The sequence below is a fragment of the Balaenoptera borealis genome (assembly GCF_965194805.1).
Source record: "Balaenoptera borealis genome assembly, chromosome: 20".
NCBI classification, from domain to species: Eukaryota; Metazoa; Chordata; class Mammalia; order Artiodactyla; family Balaenopteridae; genus Balaenoptera; species Balaenoptera borealis.
Window position 1 is genome coordinate 53,057,987 of NC_138879.1, and position 20,924 is coordinate 53,078,910.

Below are 20,924 nucleotides of genomic sequence, written 5' to 3' on the forward strand. Positions count from 1 at the left end.
GGTGGGGCAAGCTTAGGGCGCCGGGAGGAGAGCACGGGGCTGCCCCGTGGGGCTGCTTCAGGTGGTGGCTGCAGACTGGCCTAAACCTAGCTCCGTCCCAGAGTGGGGGCAGCTACGCCGGCAGCAGCAGGAGGGCTCAACCTCTGATCCCAGGCACAGGGCCTGGGCGAAAGGACAGGACTTTTGCTTTTTTGTTGTTTTGTTGTTTTGGTTTTCCTTTAGGCGGAAGGACAGTAAGTAGGCAGGGACGGCACCTGCGGTACCCAGGTACTTGGTACTACTTTACGTGCGGATTAACCTCATTGGTGTCATCCTAACAGCTCCTGTCCTGGCTCTGGACCCAAAATATACTACACATGTAGAGGCTACATGTATATGTGTTAAATGGCTTGATCTGGGACGCGGTAGGAGATAATCCACTACCCCTGCCGTCCCTGACTGGTCTCCATTTAGGTCCTCTAAACTGGCGCAGCAGCTGACACACCCACCCCACTCCTTCCCAGAAGGACTGGCCCCCTGACGCAGGGGAAGATGGGAACAGGTGAGCTGCCTGTCCGGTGGCATGGGTCAGGACCAGGCTCAAGAGTGAAGAAGGAGACCTAGTGGCCCGGGGGCAGGGGTGCTCACTGTGTCCCTGGAAGGGGGGCAGGGGAGGCTGGTGGCCTTGGACAAACAGGAGCTAGCTTCTTCCCTCCCCCACCCAGGCTTCCCAGGGCCTCCGGGTGTGACAGCCTCCCCCATGCAGCACCCCAGCCCCTCCCAGCAGAAGCCTGGGACTGGCTCTGTCACCAGAGGTGTCATTTCCCAGCTGTCCGGGGGAGGCGAGTGAACTGGGAGTGTCTGTTGGGTGTGGGGACCCAGCAGACCTAAGATAAGATGCGCTCAGCTCCCTTCCCCTCCCGGGAGCCGCCACTTCCCTGGTCCTTGGGCGCTGACACAGAACGTCTGGGTGGCTCAGCCTATGTAAAAAGGAAGAAAAGAGCAGCTTCCCTGATGGTCTCAGATGATGCTGTGGGAGACTACCTCTTGCTTTTCGGCCCTGAGATTACTTTACTTTCTAGCCAGAGAACAAAGATGCCAAATTCCAGGCTTTTGAGTTCAAAAGCCTCAGGGGCTGGGTCTCAGACAGGTAAGGTTGGAAGGAGGTACAAACAGGCAGCGCTCCCCACCCACACCCTGCCCCGACACCCTACGCTAGCAGGGGAGAAGCTAGTGGAGGACCAGACACGATGATAGACACGGGTTTAAGAGTGATCCTCATTCCCCAACGGCCAAGTCCAGGGGACATGGAAGGGACGGAACCCCGAATACACTGGGGGAGCCAAGGCCATGCGGTGTGGCTTGGAAAGCTGGCACATTGCTATTGCTGTTGGATCCTGGGGGCAGCAGCAGAATAGAAATGAGAGCACATAGATCCATGGAGGCGGGGACCCAGGAGGGTTTATCCCCAAGAGAGGACGCTCACCGAGCAGCCCTCCCCACCCACCCCACCTATGCTGTGATGCTAGGGAACTCCCCACATTTACATCAGTGGTGGAGGCGGGAGAAGAGGTGGGGTGGGGAGACCAGGTGAGTTCACCTGGAAATGATTAAGAGAATGTTTTCTGCAAGCAGCTAGAATGGAGACCCAAAATAGAGGTAAATTGAACTAAAGAAAAATAAAGTAATATATTTGCATAACTGAGATCGTAGCTTCTACATTTACCTGCTTCTGGGGGTTGGTAGCCAAATTTCCAGGCTCCGCTCCCAACGCTCATTCGAAAGATGTGCGAGGGGGCCCAAGTTCACTTCTAACAAGCACCTCCAATGATTCTGACGTAGGCGGCATGGCAGAGACCTTCAATAAAGGCTTAATAAAGGTTTTCTTTTATTGCTTTTTCCTCTTCTAACAACTGACTTCAAAGTTGGGGTGGAAGGGAGCTGGGTCATTGCCCCATTGACTCATGAACTTGCTCCATCCACATGAGTCAAACTTGACCAAACTAGTAATTAATTTCAGAGACCTTGTGTGTCCCTCAATACAGCATGTACGGAAAAGGCCTTCTAATTAGGAGGAGAAGCATGCCCCTGGGAGGGCTGCACGGAATGGGGACCAAGGGGCTAGCCTCCCTCACAATCAGCTACTCAAACCCTGTGACCTCTGGCTCTACCCTCCAAACTGGAAGGCTCGGGGCTGCCTGCCAATCCCTGGGCTCCTGGAGGGAAGGGAAACTACCAGGTACCTACTGCATGTGAGGAGCTTTACAGGGATTGCCACCCACGTTCAGTGTCCTAATTACGCAAATAATATGAATGCATTCTCCTCAAAAAATATTAAAACACTAGACATAAAACTGAGGTTCCCTTGGACACCCCCCACTTCATCTTCTTGTTTTACTTTCTGGAAGTTTTCCTGTGTCCTCCTTTTGGGGGAAAAAAAGTTTTTTGTTATATTTATTTTTTTCTATTACTCTTTATCCTTAAATAAAGATGGATGTTGATTACCTTTTTAATTTCCAAAGTGCAATATCTTCTCGCATCTCTCTGCATCTATATTTTTAAAATGCAGTATTATATTGTAACCCAAGAAATAGGTAACAATCAAAATTCAAAAGGTACGAAAGAATGTACAGCGAGCCTTTGTCCTGAGCCACCCAAGACCCCTATTCAACACAGCTGCTGTTTCAGTCTTGTAAATCCTCCAGAATGGTTGGTGCAGAGACACAGACATAGATACATCTTTTCTCTTTAAAACTACAAATGCTAACAGACTATATGCATTGAGTTTCCCCTTCCTTTTTTTTTTAACTTTCCAATTATAGAGTTTTTTTCTTTTTTTCTTGTGCTTCTTAGTTTCTCTATTTCTTCCAGATTTCTTTGATAGGCTTTTTAATGTCTGGGAGGACTATATGGGAGGAGTCTCTCTCTTTTCATTTTGGAGGCTTTCCTTAAATGTCTGCTGGTCGTTGGCTCTCTGTTAATATTTAATAGGGAGCCAGCAAGAAGCAGAGTGGAAGCTGTGTGTGTGTGTGTGTGTGTGTGTGTGTGTGTGTGTGTGTAGGGGGAGGGCACTCATTGACTGTCGGCTTTGCTGTAGGACAGTGGAAGCCTTTTCACGCAGACTCCCAAATGTTGACAGGTGGCAGGCTTTCTCTGGGGTCGTTCAGTTTTTTGAGAGAAGAATATCCTCCATTCTCCATCCCTGTCCTGCATGGGTGTGGCTTGGGAGGGCAGATCTGGAGCAGGGTGGGAGTTCCTGTTTCTAGCTTCAAGCCTCACCTCTGCTGCGCCTGGGGTCCCCAAGTCCAAAGCCTCCCCAAAAATGAGCGTGCGGAGGGTCGGTGTGTGTGACTCAGATGTGAGAGGTGAGGGAGACCCAGGGGTCTCGACACCCTGAACACAGGCTCTCGGCCACCCTCTGTGTTCAGCCAGGCCCTGACCCGGAGTCTAGGGACCTCCAGGATCTTCGAGCATCATGTCCTGTTCATTCTGTCACCACCCTTAGGCCACTGTCCAGCCTCTAAAGCCTGTTGGAATCTTTTTATCCACTGCTGTCTTCTCTCCGGGTCTTTGTCCTTGTACATACATGCCTCTCTGACGCCTCTCCTGTTATCCAGTTCAGTTATGGAAGGGAGAGAAAGCAAATGCTCATGTTTACATGTCTTCCATGTTTAGCCAGAAGTCTCACCACAGTTTATTTAACTAGTCCCTCAAGGGCCAACTTTGGAATTTTTTTTCTGTTTTTTTTTGGCCGCTCCTCGCAGAATCTTAGTTCCCTGACCAGGGATGGAACCCGTGCCCCGTGCCTTGGGAGCGTGGAGTCTTAACCACTGGACCGCCAGGGAAGTCCAAGGACCAGCTTTCAGGTTGTTTCCAATTTTTCCGCTGTTACAACAGTGTTCTTAGGAACATTGTTGTAAATACCTCCCACCATCAGTCAGCCCTCAGGACAATCCTATGAAGTAGGTATCGGCTTGATTTTACATTTGGGGAAACCTAGGCTCAGAGAAATGCCTTGATGGGATCTTTTATTAAATTGGTTAGTCAATGTTTTCTTTCATATATAGAATATCTCTTCATTTTTCTTTTTTGTATGCAACATAATATAGTACATAAACTGGTATCTCTTTAATCTGTGTAGTTCTCCCTTCTCAGGTACCAAGCACAGTGCAGAAGCCAGGCAGGCAAATGAATAATGAATGATGGTGAACCATGCTGTGAGGAGTGTTTTAAAGTAGAGCCCAGCATAGCAGGCCTGGGAGGCCTCCTGATCCCGTACGCTCACTCTGCAACCTTCCATTCATTAGAAATTCACTGGGGGGCTTCCCTGGTGGCGCAGTGGTTGAGAGTCTGCCTGCCAATGCAGGGCACACGGGTTCGAGCCCTGGTCTGGGAAGATCCCACGTGCCGCGGAGCAACTAGGTCCGTGAGCCACAACTACTGAGACTGCGCGTCTGGAGCCTGTGCTCCGCAACAAGAGAGGCCACGATGGTGAGAGGCCCGCGCACTGCGATGAAGAGTGGCCCCCGCTCGCGGCAACTGGAGAAAGCCCTCGCACAGAAACGAAGACCCAACACAGCCATAAATAAATAAATAAATAAATAAATAAAAATGAATATCTGCTTAAAAAAAAAAAAAAAGAAAGACATTCACTGGGTTAACAAGCTCCTCTATCAAACACTTGCTGAACTGAGTCAACTGATCTGGCCTGACAGCCAGGAGTCTCAGGTTCTGGTCCCAGCTCTCCCTGTCTGCATGATGACCTCAAGCGAATAGCTTTCTGCTTGGGCCTCATCTTCCTCATTTGTTAAATGAGGGCTCTTTCACTCTACAATGCCGGGCACCGTGCTGGCACCAGGAGCTACAATAATATACAAGAAAAGAGATCATTAAACAGAGCATGGGGAAATTCCCTGGTGGTCCAGTGGTTAGGACTCTGCTCATTCACTGCTGAGGGCGCAGGTTCAATCCCTGGTCGCGGAACTAAGATCTCGCAAGCCATGCCGTGCGGCCAAAAAGAAGAAAAAAAACCACAACACATCATGTTTGTCAATTATACCTCAATAAAACTGGAGGGAAAAAAAAGCACCCACCATGATCTTTGATGGACGTTATGATCAAGACACTTGCCAACACAGCTCAGGCAGACTTAAACTAGAAAGGAGGCTCTGAGGGCTCACATGACTGGCGTGTAGCTGGAAACAGCAGGGCCCAGGTACTCACGTGATGTCATCAGGGATCTGGTTCTCTGTTTCCAGCCCTGCTGGCCTCTGCCTTAGCTTCATTTCCAGACAGGGAACAGAAGCAGCTGCAGGCTCACATTCTCTTAAAATGTTAGTTGATTTGTTAGAACAAATCATCTTAAAATTTGTATGGAGACACAAAAGACCCCGAATAGCCAAAGCAGTCTTGAGGGAAAAAAACGGAGCTGGAGGAATCAGACTCCCTGACTTCAGACTATACTACAAAGCTACAGTAATCAAGACAATATCGTACTGGCACAAAAACAGAAACATAGATCAATGGAACAAGATAGAAAGCCCAGAGATAAACCCACGGACCGGACCTATGGTCAACTAATCTATGACAAAGGAGGCAAAGATATACAATGGAGAAAAGACAGTCTCTTCAATAAGTGGTGCTGGGAAAACTGGACAGCTACATGTAAAAGAATGAAATTAGAATACTCCCTAACACCATACACAAAAATAAACTCAAAATGGATTCGAGACCTAAATGTAAGACCGGACACTATAAAACTCTTAGAGGAAAACATAGGAAGAACACTCTTTGACATAAATCACAGCAAGATCTTTTTTGATCCACCTCCTAGAGTAATGGAAATAAAAACAAAAATAAACAAATGGGACCTAATGAAACTTCAAAGCTTTTGCACAGCAAAGGAAACCATAAACAAGACGAAAAGACAACCCTCAGAATGGGAGAAAATATTTGCAAACGAATCAACGGACAAAGGATTAATCTCCAAAATATATAAACAGCTCATTCAGCTCAATATTAAAGAAACAAACAACCCAATCCAAAAATGGGCAGAAGACCTAAATACACATTTCTCCAAAGAAGACATACAGATGGCCAAGAAGCACATGAAAAGATGCTCAACATCACTAATTATTAGAGAAATGCAAATCAAAACTACAATGAGGTATCACCTCACACCAGTTAGAATGGGCATCATCAGAAAACCTACAAACAACAAATGCTGGAGAGGGTGTGGAAAAAAGGGAACCCTCTTGCACTGTTGGTGGGAATGTAAATTGATACAGCCACTATGGAGAACAATATGGAGGTTCCTTAAAAAACTAAAAATAGAATTACCATATGATGCAGCAATCCCACTACTGGGCATATACCCAGAGAAAACCGTAATTCAAAAAGACACATGCACCCCAATGTTCATTGCAGCACTATTTACAATAGCCAGGTCATGGAAGCAACCTAAATGCCCATCGACAGACGAATGGATAAAGAAGATGTGGTACATATATACAATGGAATATTACTCAGCCATAAAAGGAACAAAACTGAGTCATTTGTTGAGACGTGGATGGATCTAGAGACTGTCATACAGAGTGAAGTAAGTCAGAAAGAGAAAAACAAATATCGTATATTAACGCATGTATGTGGAACCTAGAAAAATGGTACAGATGAACCGGTTTGCAGGGCAGAAGTTGAGACACAGATATAGAGAACAAACGTATGGACACCAAAGGGGGAAAACCGCGGTGGGGTGGGGATGGTGGTGTGCTGAATTGGGCGATTGGGATTGACATGTATACACTGATGTGTATAAAATTGATGACTGATTAAAAAAAAAAATGAACGTGGTTCAAAATTCCAAAAATTCAAAAGAGCATATGGAGAAAGTCTCTCACCCTTTTTTCCCAGCCCTCCAGCTTCCGCCTCTCAGCCACCAGTCCTCCCAGCAGTTTCCCTCCTTCCAGAGATGCTCTGTGCACATAGCTTTCCACCTTTCTTTACACAAAAGGAAGAACACTACACGAACTGTTCTGTAACTTGCTTTTGTCACTTAAGTATCTTGGAGACTGTTCCATAACCGTGTATAAGGTTTGCTTTTGTCCTGGCTGCAGTGTTACCTGGTAATGCAGTGTAACCAATCCCCTGTTGACAGACATTTGGTTCCAATCTTTTGCCAATACAAGCAAAGGTGCAAGGAATAATCTACACATCCCCATTCTACCCGTGTGCAAATCTGAAGGGCTAATTCCTAGATGTGAAAGTCCTAGGTCAAAGGGTATGGGTCTTTGTGATTGATTTTGAGTTTGATGGAATATTGCCAAATTGCTCTCAGGTGGATGTGTTACCAATTTTTATTCCCACCAACAAACAGGTGAGGCTTGTTTACTCAAACCCAATACCCTCTTCAACTCTCTATGAAACTTCTTGGTCATTGAGAATGTAAATTAGGCATGATTTGCATCTGTCTTATGCTGAATGAAGTCAGGCATCTCTTCATATATTTGAGAGTTCTTTATATTTCCTTTTCTGTGAAATGTCTGTACAGTTTTTTTGTACATTTTTATTGGGTTGTCGGTATTTTTCTTATAGATTTGTAGGACATTTTTATGTATCAAAATTAGCTCTTTCTAATACGAGTTATGAATATTTTTCTTTAGATTTTCATTTATCTTTTAACTTACGCTTATTTTTTTTACCACGCATACTTTTAACATTTTAAATACATATTTAAATATATCAGTCTTTTATGACTTCTGCATCTTGTTTTCATACTTATGTCTTCCCTACTCCAAACTATTTACTTCTGTGGTATTCTTACCAGAAATGCATAACCTCAATCTAATCACGAGGAAACATTGGACAAATCCAAATTGAGGGACATTCTGCAAAATAACTCACCAATACTCTACAGATGTGTCAAGATCATGAAAGGAAAAAAAAAAAAAAGACAGGGACTGTCTCAGATTGGAAAAGCCTAAGGAGACATGACAACTAAATGCCATGTGAAATCCTGGATTAGATCCTGAATCAGAAAAAATGCATTAATGGGAAAACCGGAAAAATTCAAATAAGACTTGTAGATTAGTTAATAGTATTGTATCAACACTAATTTCCTGGTTTCCATAATTATACCATGGCTATGCAAGATGTGAATATCTGGAGAATAGCTGGGTGAAGGGTATACAGGACATTTGTACTGTTTTTGAAACTTTTCTGTGATCTAAAATTGTAAGGTATTGATCCATATTTTCCCCCCAATGGCTACTCAGTTGTTCTAAGAAACTTTACTGACTAATCCCTTTCCCCACTGATTTTTAATGTTTTTTACTTTTAAATTATAAAAAATACATAAAACTTACCATCTTAACCACTTTTAAGTGTACAATTCAGTAGTGCTAAGTACATTCATATTGTTGTACACCAATCTCCAGAACTCTTTTCATCTTGCAGAACTGAAACTCTCTACCCATTAAACAACTCCCCATTTTCCTCTTCCCCCGGCTCTTGGCAACCACCGTTCTACATTCCGTCTCTATGACTTTGAGCCTACTCTTGGTACCTCATATAAGTAGAATCGAGCAGTATTTGTTTTTTCATGACTGGCTGATGCTGATTAACAAGCCACTAATTTCACAATAAAATGAAAACCTATTTTTGAATGCTAATTGGCAAAGCCTCTGGTGTTGACTAAGAGATAGATAGTTGAGGTGCTTGTAGTAAGTACTTCTGGAGTGGGGATGAAGGAATTGAGGCACAGAGAGGTTTAGTGACCTGTTGGTGATCACACAACCAAGGAGAGAGGGTGCACGTTAACCCCAGGATTGGCTCCACAGCTCCCTTCCGGTCTCTTGCCCCAGGCTGGGGATCACAGAAGAGAGCCAAGGTATGGAAACCAGCAGCATCTGGGTGGTGTCTGAAGACAAGAGGTGGATGAAGTCACCCAAGGAGTAGTGACCACCGACACTTAAGAGGCAAGCAGAGGAGACAACCCGGTAATATGTCCCCAGTGACTGGCCAGCTGTGGGTTCTCAGTCAATATTCATTAGCTGAGCCTAAGAAGGAGCAGCCAGAACAGTGGGAGGTAAGCCAGGGGAACTAATTTTCAGAAACGAAGGGAGAACAAATTTCAAATGAGGGGAGTGGTCAACATATTGGAAAGAGATCAAACTCTAGTCTGAGAGGGAACCTCTGGATTTAGGAACAAGAAAATCATTGGTGATGAGAGGTTTCTTGGGGTTGCAGGAGCAAGAAAGGCTGGTAAATGTTTAACAACCCACTTTACAAAAAAAGTATTCATTTGTGTACGCACACAAGTTTATTATAAATTTTACTGATATAAAGGATATGTAACAGAATCTGCAAATCATAAAATGTACAGTATTCTTTATTGTAAATTCTACTCTGTATCCATGATTTCATAAATGGAGTTATGTCCTAAGTACAAGTGCAGTTCCAACGTGAACGTTGGTTGATGTTTTCATTTACATTTTTGAGTAAGACAAAAATGAAACACAATATGCTGAAACCTCACAGATTCCTCAAGGACTTGAGTGATTTCTTTGCTGAAACTGACACCAGTTTTCAAACCCTGGAATGTATCCTCAACTTTCTGTGCTATTCACAGTGTAACAGCCTACAGACATGACACTTCAAGATTTTTTTTTAATTAATTAATTTCTTTCTTTTTGGCTGCGTTGGGTCTTCGTTGCGGTGCGCGGGCTTCTCATTGTCGTGGCTTCATGGCTTCACTTGTTGCAGAGCATGGGCTCTAGGCGTGTAGGCTTCAGTAGTTTGCGGGCTCCAGAGCTGAGGCTCTGTAGTTGTAGCGCACGGGCCTAGATGCTCCGCGGCATGTGGGGTCCTCCTGGGCCAAGTCTCCAACCCGTGACCTTGCAAAGGTCCATCTTTCTTTCCTCGCAGACAATCTGCCCCCTTTCCTCTCTGCCCCAGCCACACTCCAGGACCTCACTCAAACAGCTCCAGAGAAGCAGCACTCCTACCACCTTGGGCAAATTAACCACTCCTTCGTAACACCTGTAAGTAGCCTGTGCAGCTTTTATCACAAATTAGAATTAAACTACTCTGGGAGTTTCAGACACTTCTGTCTCTTTCCATGAGCCACAATATCGGTGATGGCCGAGGATCATGCTCATATCTACTCCCTCAGTACCTACTACAGTATACAGTGTGCACTCAATAAAAAAGCACTGTCAGAAAACAGAGAGAACTAGGAAAAAGATTGTCTACGTATAGGTATCACTTTCGGAACATCACCAGAAAGCACCTCCGTGCATGGCTTTGTGCTTGTTTAGAATGACCTGGACTCCACCCTTTAAAACTGAAATGTACAAAAAAAAAGCCTTCCCAACATACAACAAACACTCCCTGGAAAAACGTAACCTCGGAAGCACTCATCCTGTGATAAAATAAAACCTTCGATTCCTGTGCTTTTTGCAATTCCAAATACTGCGCTTCCATATTTTCTTTTTAAACGTACTCTCGGTATAAGCTATCAAGCATAAACGCGGTCCTCTTTCCAAACTACTAACTGAAAACAGGAGCTTCGCCCAGTTTCTGCGTGGTAGGTCTAATACAAGAAGAGTATCAAGACAGCAAAACGAAAGCTCTGATACCAATGCTTTCAGTACAAGACAAAAAACAGACATACAAAGCCACTTTTCAGAAAAACCAAAAACACATGTAACACATCATTAAGACTTTAGAAAGTAACATTAACCAACATTCACTATCATAAAACTTAATATATATTTAAGAATTACCACCATACAACCACTACAGAAAAAAATTTTTTAAGCTTTTTCTGTTCAAAAGAAAACGTTAACAAACCTTAAAAAAGTATTTTAATCACGACATAAACAAAACCGCCGATCCTAAACTCTAACGTTATTTTTCAGTAAGTTCATCACGGCACTACAAGCAGTTAGTCTCTATCCATAGAAAACACACGCTAGAAATTACGATCGTCAGAAAGAATCAGAAAGGAGCAATCAGGATGTTGCAAGTCCCGATTACGCACAGCCGTTAATCACGAAATCATGCGAGCTCCAATCATCATATTCCATTCTGTTCTCCGAAAGGAGAAACAGGTAAGGATTATCCTACCTGACGATACAGAATATCGTGGGGCATTCCGTACTCTGGTAAAAAGATTCCACTATGATCGAGGGTGAGAACCCAACACGTTAGCCCGAGCAACCTAAAGCTATCTAGGTTCTTCCATTTCTGTTGCTACATTTATTTGCAGGTGTTATAAAATATATTTTTGCATTTAGCGTCAAAAAAACAAAGGCTAATTCCTCCCAGAATGCTCCACTCACTTACGAGCTGGCTGTCCCACCCGGCCGCCTCACTTTATTTACATATCCCTGCCCACTCCCTTCCGCCAGAAATCTACCGTAATAACCAAAATAAAAGCGACATATAGTATCTTAGAGTGAAAAGCTGTTCCGTTTCTATAGTAGATTGGCCACCCCAATTTTCTCCTGAAATTTTTATGTCTTGATCTTTCTTTTTTTTTTTTTTGGTCACTCTGCGCGGCATGCGGGATCTTAGTTCCCCGACCAGGGATCGAACCCGCGCTCCCTACAGTGGAAGCGCGGAGTCCTAACCACTGTACCGCCAGGGAATTCCTATAAGTCTTGATCTTACCCTAAAATATATTTTTTTACAAAGAACTGTAAACAAAACTCATAACTCCAGACTCGAGAGACAATTACCCTAACACTAACACTGACATCCTCCACCAAATGCAGTTTTAGGGGGAGAGTTGAAGCCTATGGTTTCCTTCTTCCAGGAACGGTGAGTGGTCCCTCGCTTCTCCAGCCTTCATCCCTACTTCCAGTCACGAAGGTATCAGAAAGGTTTCTTTTTCAGCCCAAAGACGCTGATGAATAATGCTATTTCGGTGATGGCTGGGATGGCACTACGGAAGGTAGGTGATGGGTTCAGGGTCCCTTCCAATAAAAATATCCAAACCCCCAAGCCAGCAATCCCACCCCCAAAGTGTAGGAGTGGGGGACCTCAAAAAGACCACGGGATGTTGAGTGGATCTGATATCTTATACACGGAGTAAAGGGCTGGGTATGGGAAACCTTCAGATTTAAAGTAAACCGTCCTTCCCCGTCCTCAAACACTGGGTGCTACCATACCTGCAGAAGACAAAAATGTACCAGTACGTGGTGCACTCCCAACGCTCAAATATGAAGAAGGATAGGGCCACAGATGCACTACAGTGAGCCCCAATGGCTTGGGAACGCATCAGAGTCAAGGAAAGCTTTTGGATCAATAGGTAGTGATGGGCCAGAAAAGGCCAGTGGTGGGACTGGCATCTGCATTCTGGTTCACCTCCTGGGGAGCAGGGCACCTCTTGCTCCCTTTACCACACTGCAAAGGCCAGAGCCAGCAGCCCTGACTTCTGAGTTTTAGGACTGCCACGTGAATGGAGGCCAGAACTGAGCCTGCACAGCTGGGACCCCAAGCTACCGCCACCCCATATCTATCAGGTGAAGTAGTAGGCTCCTCATCTACTCCAAGCACACAGGAATGCTCACAGTGACATTATACACCCCGCTAGAATCACTCTCCAGCACCCTGGTCCTCCCCGTCCACTATCCCAGTGTCAAGTGCCTTCCCTGATCCATCTTCCTCAGTCTCTTCTGCGTTCCCATAGTGCTTCATATCTTTACACATCCTATGGCACAGTGTTTATCACACTGAATTACGGATGTCTGTCTGTGTGTCTGCCTCTTCCTCAAGATAGAAAACTGTTTTACTCCCATTTTGAGATCTCCAGTGCCTGACGCATAGCAGGAGCTTAACAAATGATCAAAGATTGTATTAAATCTTCTACATTACCTAAGAAGATCTCTTAACTGGAGGGATTCTGTTTGCCTGCTAGGGCAATACCACTGTGCCAGAAAGGCCTAGTTAGGTGGCTGAAGGGCGTTAAGATGGAAATGGGCCGTACAGGAAAGGTGCACAAGTAAAAAGGATACAGATGAGGCTCTGGGTGCTGTTGAACATGGACACTCCTGAGAAGAAACCGGCCAGCTCCACTGCAAAGAGGGCCAGGGTGACAGAGAGCGCTGCCACCAGCCTGCAGAAAGGAAGGGAGTTGGCTTAGGCCTTCTGGACTTTTTCTAACACCCCTTCACTCCCACTACTGCTTAATTCTGACCACTCTGCCCCAAGTGCTCACTGCATGTCCTGCTTTTCATACTCCTCGGGGGTGAACTTGAGAGGCAGGCAGGCCTGGATGTTGCTGTCCTGGGGAGCAGGGCAGAAAGAAAGAGAAGTTGAAAGAGGGTCGAGCGGCGGATGGCGGGGGAATGGGAGGACCCCGCCGGGTAAGGCCCCGGGGGAAAGGTGCGGTGGGGCTGGGACCACCCCAAGGTGGGAAGGGGGGCGAGAGGAGGGGGGCCATGGGTCTTACCCGCGACCAAAATAAGGTGATGACGACCACCAAATGCGCCAGGAGCGTCAGAAAGCGAGAGGGCACGAGTCCCGAGATCCGACCCATGGCCCCCAGGGTAAGGGTTACCGCCTGGAGCAGAGGCCGTGGTCTCTGGGACTGGAAGCTCAGGGAAAGCGACTCCTCAAGTCTCCCAGGCTAGCCTACAAAAATTCGACGTACGCCGCCTTCCAGCTCGCGCTGGTGCCGCCCAGTTGCCTTGGTAACCTTGGTAACCGCATACGCGGGGGCTACGACGGGAATCTCTGAAAATATCGCGAGAGCGGTAAATTATCGCGCCGCCGAGAACCCCCAGAGGATCGCGGGTATGGGTCCTCTGTACCTCATCCCGGCCGGGTGCGGACAGCCAGCCGCCTCCCCGCGCGCAGCCGAGCTATCGGCACCTGAGAGTGTGCGGCAGTGGCGCGGTCCCGCACTGCCGACTCTGCCCGCGCAGCCCCGGCGAAAGGAAACCCGCCCTGCCTAGCCCGGGATACCCCTTCCTCCCCGGATGCCCACGCCGGAAGCCGCCCGGCCCCCAGCCCCCGCTGCGCTGCCCAGGACGACCCTCCGGATACCACTGTCACCGCCACGCCGGCCTTAGGGCATCGCCATTCCTGAGGCCTGGACACTCTCTTTTCTTCCATCCTCCGCATCCGTTTCGCTACCACCTGCCCTGGGCCGAACTTGGAGAGGTGGATGCCCCTCATTGTCTGGCTGTCGTTCATCCTCCCAGAGCCCCTGGTTGTCGGCGGACCTCATACCTGAACCTTCCTTGATTCTGGTTCCCCCCAACCAACTCCCCAGACAACTTGCTCAGATTTGTGAGGGATTTGCAGAGTGCAGAAAATGGCCCGCTCTCCTGAACTAGGGTGTGGATGAGAGGCGTGTTTAGGGAAGGGAGTGGACGAGAAAAGGGGGTGGAGCGGGGAGTGGAGGAAGAGAACGAAACCCTGCGTCCCTGGGAGGCAAGGATCGAGGGCGGAGATGCAGACTCTGCAACGATTTCCTTATCTCTTTGAGCTGTGGGCACGACTTAGCCCAACTACGGTCCAAGCATCTCTCACTATCGCGACCTCACTGACCTTTGGGCCTCAAAGGGGATCCCTGCAGAACGGAAAGTTCTCGCCCGCATTCATTGCTCACACACAGTCTAGTTACAACCTCGCAGGGGCCTCCCTACCCACTTACCAGATCATCTCTCTTCCTGCTGTCAAGAATAATAATGGATAAACGTCTATAGTAAGAATAGAAAAGAGTTTTATTTGAACCAAACTAAGGACTAGCCCGGAAGCCCACTTCCCAGATCACTCTGAGAAACTGCCCCAGGGAAGCATGGTTTCCAGTACAGTTTTATATCTGGTCAGAACAAAGAACATTAAACAAGTAAGGGTTACATTTCTTCATGGTTTAAAAAAAAAAAAAAAGAACAGACCATGAGTACCCAGCGAGTCAGTATGGTGTTGGCACCTGGGAAGGGAGTCTGATCATCAAAAGAGGACCAGCACTGGCATCCCAAGAGGGGCATTTAATCTTTATTCTTAACATGGATATTCTTTACTTCTGGTCAGTGTGCCCTTTTCTTTAATAATTAAAGCAGATGTACAATGTATGTTTGATAGGCCACAAACAGGCTGTTTTAGTTAGCATAAAATTCAAGTTAACTCATGTTTAAGCCAGAATGACTTCCCCATACCTCAATATGTGAACATTTCTTTTATCACTACTCTTCATCTCCGTGCTTCTAGGAGGGTCTAAACTACAAACCCTAGAGGCATTTTTTATTTCTTCATTCATTCATTCATTCATTCATTCAACAGATATTCACTGACTAGCTGTAAGTCCTAGGCACTGTGCTGGGCTCATGTTCTTGAGGAACAAGACGTAAGTGTCTACCTTCCTGGGGTCAGAGAGATCAATGACAAACAGGCAAACAAATAATATATCTGCATGATAATAGGTGCTGTAAATAAAAATTTTTAAGGGAAATATTAGGATAATGTGATCAAGGAAAGTTTCTTTGAAAATGGGTCGTTTGTTCTTAAACTTTGTTTTAGGAAATGTGGTCAAAAATGAGAGGAAATGCTCTTCTCTCTTCCAGGTCCCCAGTGTAATAAATGGATTTCCTTTTTTCTAAACCAGTGGGTGAAAAAATTCATAAGTCAAAGAGATAGTCAAAAGATGTTTCCTCAAGGTCATGAAAGACAAAGAGATGTGACAAAAATGGGCAAACGACAAGGTCCTGCTGTATAGCACAGGGAACTATATTCAATATCTTGTGATAAACCATAATGGAAAAGAATATATATATATATATATATATATATATATATATATATATATCTCCGTATTATATATCTGAATCACTTTGCTTTACAGCAGAAATTAACACAACATTGTAAAACAACTATACTTCAATAAAATAAAAAAAAAGACGTGACAAATTTGACATGAGAAATTTAATGTGTGATCCTAATGGATCCTGGATCAGGAAAAAAATTTTTTTTTTTTATTATAAAGGACATTAGTGGAACAACAGGCAAAATTTGAATAAGGTCTCTAGCCTAGATAATAGTATTGTATCGGTGTTAATTTCCTGATTTTTGGATAATTCTACTGCCTTTATGGAAGAGAATGTCCTCGTTAGAACTTTTCTCTGGGAATAGAAAGCCCAGGACTTCAGAGCCAGGCTCCCCCAGACAGTTTATCAAGTCTGACTATTCACAGGTGAAGGAAGCACTGTCCTAGAGTGAAAGTGAGGAAAGCCCAGGACCCGCTTTTGCAAGATTCTCCAAGGTCCCTGGAGCAAATAGAATGAACAGAAGGAGTCAGCTGCATGAAGATCTGGGGAAAGAGCATTCCAGGTGAGGCACAGCAAGTGCAAAGTTCCTTAGGTGGGAACAAGCCCAGTGAGTTTGTTGAACAGAAAGGGAGCTAGTGTGTCTGAAGCCCATAATGGAAGGGGAAGAAGAGATCAGGGTGAGGTGGGATGGGTAGACAAGGGACATGGCCTTGCAGCCATGCGGAGGGACAGACTCAGATTTGTATAACACACATGGATGACTTTGGTTGCAACACGGAGAATGGATTTTAAGATTTTAAGCAGAAGATCTGTGAAGAAGCCATGGTGTTATCCAGAAAGGATAGGATGAGATTGGACCAGAGTGGAGTCAAGGAGGTGGAGTGAAGTGGAAGGAATCTAGAGATCCTTAGAAGATAAAGTCTGAACATGGGGCTGTGGGTGGATGAGAAAAAGGGAGCGGTCAAGGATTAGATTTTGGGCTCCAGCAGCTGGAAGTTTGGGGTATTCTGCTCATAATAGCCTTCCTGCCTAGGGGACCTATAGATAGTAAGAACTGGGCAGTCACAGTTCACATTGTGAATTAGTAAACAGCAAGCATTTAGGTCTGTCCTGTCACTTTCCATGACCTTGGTTCAGGGAAGCCTGCTCTACAAAGTCTCACAAAAGCGAGTTTTGGAGTCACCCTGTGGCCATAGGAGGTATTACTGGTGACCAGGTGTCCTTCCCCAGGCGACCACTCGTCCGAGGGCTGGAACTCAACGTGTCCCAACATTTGAACTGGTCATAAAAGAACTTAGAAAAACATTTTTTAAATCACAGAAATATTCAAATATATGTAAAGATAAAGAAAAATAAAGAAAACCCCATTTGAAGCCTACCATTCTGCTTCAGCAATTACCAACACATGACCAACTTTTTTCAGCTATACTCTCCCTCCCAGTCCCACTGGGTTATTTTGAAGCAAATCCCAGACATCACGAAATAATTCTGTCCAGGAGGAAGAAATTTCCCCCCACCTCTCTTGAGTTCTTTTAGCTGATCTAATAATTACGTTGACACAAGACATTAACAGGAGGAAAAAACCAATTTAATTCATACACAGGGAAGTCTCATAGAAAGGTGACCACCGAAGTGACCAAAGCAGGCTGTTTATATATCATGTTTTGACAAATAAATATTATTTGTGAAGATTTAACAAAGGGGCTTGTGTTAGGGGTAGCTGACCAATGAAGACTTTTGTTATACAGCTTTCTTAGCCTTGAATTCCCTCATTCTGGTGATGAAATAAAATTTATATTTTAAGGCGGGACAAGAGAAACTAAACATAAAATTCTCTCTGTGTGTTTGTTTGGGCCTCCTCCCTCTCTCCCTAATGTGCAGTGTGCATCTGCATTACACATTAGCCAGAGCTCCTCAAAGACAGAAGTGGCTGCTCAACTGTAAAGATCAATTTTTCCCCCTTTCTTCTGATGCTAGAAGTGTAACTTTTTTTTTTTTAACTTCTTAAAAGAATAGCATTCTTTCCCAACTCTGTAGGGCGTCATGGTGACTTGCCGGTCACTTTGTAAGTGCTTACCTGGACTATGTACCTTGGTGAACTTTATGTAATACATCAGTATGTCATTTTGATGTATGATCCCTTGTCTTGAAAATGTATATGATTGCGCCTTGGACTTTTAACAGGCAGCGCATCATGCTTGCTTGTCTCTGGTCTTTAATCTGAGCAGTGGGTTCTGGTGTAGTCCGACTGAGGCAACCATTGTAAAGTTCCCCATCACTTTCTCACCTACCGGTTTAATTAATCGTCACTGCCTAGCTCCATTATTTCAAGGGGGGGTTGCAAACTGGGGATGTCCTAATTCTATCATTCCTTCTGCATTTGTCACCTGGGATTCTCCTGTAAATAAGAATGTGCCCTTATCGACTCATTGTTTACCATGAGATACAGGTCATACAGGAAAGTTTGGATAAATGTGTGATTTTCACTCCATTATTTACCAGTTTTCAGAATAATGGTTCCCCAGTATCCTCCCAAAGTGACTAATTAGTTGTTTTTAGTTGTTAGATTTTAGCATCTTTTGTGTGTTTCAGTGCATTGCAGTTGTTATTCTTTTTGAGTCTCAGATTGTCTCAGTTTTGGATCAGCACTGTCCAACAGAACTTTCCATGATGATGGAAATACTTCATATTGTTCTCGGTCCAGTATGGTGGCCAGCTAGCTCCCTGTGGCTACTGAACACTTGAAATGTGGCTATTTGGACTAAGGGACTGAATTTTTAAAATTTAACTTGATTTGAATAGCCCCATATTGAATAGCCACCCTAGTGGCTACCATATGTAACAATGCATCTCTGGACAGAATAATTTATTGGTTTCTAAAAGTTGGAAACTGAAGGCTTCCCTGCTGGCACAGTGGTTAAGAATCTGCCTGCCAATGCAGGGGACACGGGTTCGAGCCCCGGTCCGCGAAGATCCCACACGCCATGGAGCAACTAAGCCCGTGCGCCACAACTACCGAGCCTGTGCTCTACAGCCCGCGAGCCACAACTACTGAGCCCACGAGCCACAACTACTGAAGCCTGCACGCCCAGAGCCCGTGCTCCACAACAAAGAGAAGCCACCGCAAGGAGAAGCCCGTGCACCGCAGTGAAGAGTAGCCCCGGCTCGCAGCAACGAAGACCCAACGCAGCCAAAAATAAATAAATACATGTTTCTTGAAATGATTAAAAAAATAACACAATTAGAAAAAAAATTTGGAAACTGATAGGTTGAATGGAGATTTCAACATCAGAGAGTACTCCGGATAGTGACACTGGATTAATCATACTTCTCACTTGCTGCAGGAACTCTCTGAGCCTAGAGATCAAGTCCACGTTCCCATTCTCTGGTACCATATTCACTGACTCAACCTCCCCTCCTAGCAACAATTTCCACTTCACTCCATGCTCTTCAACTACCCAGACTCCTTCCTCTACAAGCCAGTCTCTTGCCCACTCTAGTACTTCTGCTAAAGCTATCCCTCACTGAGTTCACAAATGCTTATTAAATACACACCATATTCCTGGGTGCTAGGAATGCATATTCCCTACTCTCGAGTAACTTAGAGTGTAGTAAGGGAAACAACTGGGCAAAAAATTAAAAGGTGGCATTTTAAGTGTTACCTTGGAGGAGACACAGGAAGGACCTCCTTCCCCAGGTGGGGGAAGATTTGGGGAAGAGAGAGCTTCTCAGTTGAGTCTGGAGGGGTACGTAAGGGTCAGCCAGGTAAAGAAGGACTGAGAATATTGCCGAACTCAGGTTTGGCTAAAGCCAATACTTGAGAGACAAGTGTTGGCTGGAAAGGAAAGCTTGCTTTATTCAGGAGATCGGCAACCTGGGGAGAAGGCAGACTCATGTCCAAGAACCAACTCTGAAGATTCTGCTGGACCGTGAAAGTTTTTAAAGGGATATAGGGAAAGCTAATTGCAGGCAATCATTAGGGGAGGGGGTCGAAGTCTTTGTTATCTTCCACTGTGTTCAGACTTTCTTCTGATTCGTTGGTGGTGAGGTAACAGGGTGGTGTTCCAGTAGTATTGTGCTCAGCCTGAAGTTACCATCCTCCATCTGGGTGGGGGTCTTTGTTCCTTCAGATGAGCTCAAAGATATATTGCTATATATTTTCCTTGAGGAGGAACCAGGACCCTGCCCCATGCTGCTGCACTATTGTTTCTTGACTGCTCCTCCTTTGTTTCTACATTCCTTCCCTTCCTTGATTAGCAACTATTAGAATCTGCCCTTTTGGTACCCAGGGAAGGTCAGGGAGGTTGAATGAAGCCTATTTCCTGCTAATGGGGAAACAGGGCACAAGGAAAATTTGTGCCCAGGAGGGCCCCGCAGGGTCCTGCTCCATTTCAGGAAGACCATCAAGCAATACCAGGGACAGTGGCACAGAGACAGCTGTGACCAAGGTGAGTTTAGGCGACTGTAAATAAGTCAGCAGCGCTGTCACACGGGAGGGGAGGAGGCAGTGGCTGAAGAATCATGCAAGCACCAGAGAGTTATTATAACAACAACCATAATAATTGAGTGGTGATTACCAGCCATGTTCTAATACTTACCTACTATAATCTTTACTATTTTTATCTTTACTATTATAATCTTTACTATTTTACAGGTAGGGACATTGAAATACAGAGAGGTTCAATAACAAGCTCAAGGTACACAACTAGTATTAGCAAAGCCTGCTTATGAACACTGGCAACCTGGTTCCTGGACCCACATGCTTAAGAAGCACTTGGCCTTGGGGGCCCAGCCAATAAATTAGGATTTGAATCCGAAGGTGATGGTGAAACAGGAGGGAAGGGGGCAGGGCACAACCGTTAAAAGAATGGCACAGTCGTTGAGGATATGACATAAAATGGTTAGAACCAACTAGGTCCAGGATGGCAGAAGATTCCACTTCCAGTAGACCTTGAGCCTCATTATAGGCTCACTGTAATACGTTAGCATACGCTAAATAACACACCCACAGGCGCCATGACAGTTCCGAGGACAACTATAAAAGTACAAAAAGTGGGCGGTGGCCCAATTCCTGGAAATCCCCGCCCTTCCCTAAATAGTTGGAATAATCCTCTCACTTGTTAGCCTATGAAATTACCCAGCCCATAAAAACTAACCACCCTAATATTTTGG

The 20,924-nt window shown here is 45.3% G+C and overlaps 1 protein-coding gene across 4 annotated transcripts; it reads right to left on the bottom strand.

Moving 5' to 3' along the window:
- Window positions 1-9,272: 9,272 nt before the first annotated feature.
- Window positions 9,273-15,755, bottom strand: TMEM107 (transmembrane protein 107). Of its 4 annotated transcripts, none has more exons than XM_082373404.1 (6): window positions 14,215-15,735; window positions 13,433-13,716; window positions 13,199-13,266; window positions 12,996-13,096; window positions 12,150-12,246; window positions 9,273-10,014 (listed from the first exon to the last, which is right to left on the bottom strand). In XM_082373404.1, the coding sequence occupies exons 2-6, from the start codon at window positions 13,517-13,519 to the stop codon at window positions 9,816-9,818; spliced, it is 552 nt and encodes a 183-aa protein (XP_082229530.1). In that variant the 5' UTR covers window positions 13,520-13,716; window positions 14,215-15,735; the 3' UTR covers window positions 9,273-9,815. The 4 variants fall into 4 exon arrangements, with proteins under 4 accessions (XP_082229530.1, XP_082229531.1, XP_082229529.1 ...); XM_082373405.1 differs by having other exon boundaries at window positions 14,029-15,735; XM_082373403.1 differs by having other exon boundaries at window positions 13,433-15,735.
- Window positions 15,756-20,924: the final 5,169 nt, after the last annotated feature.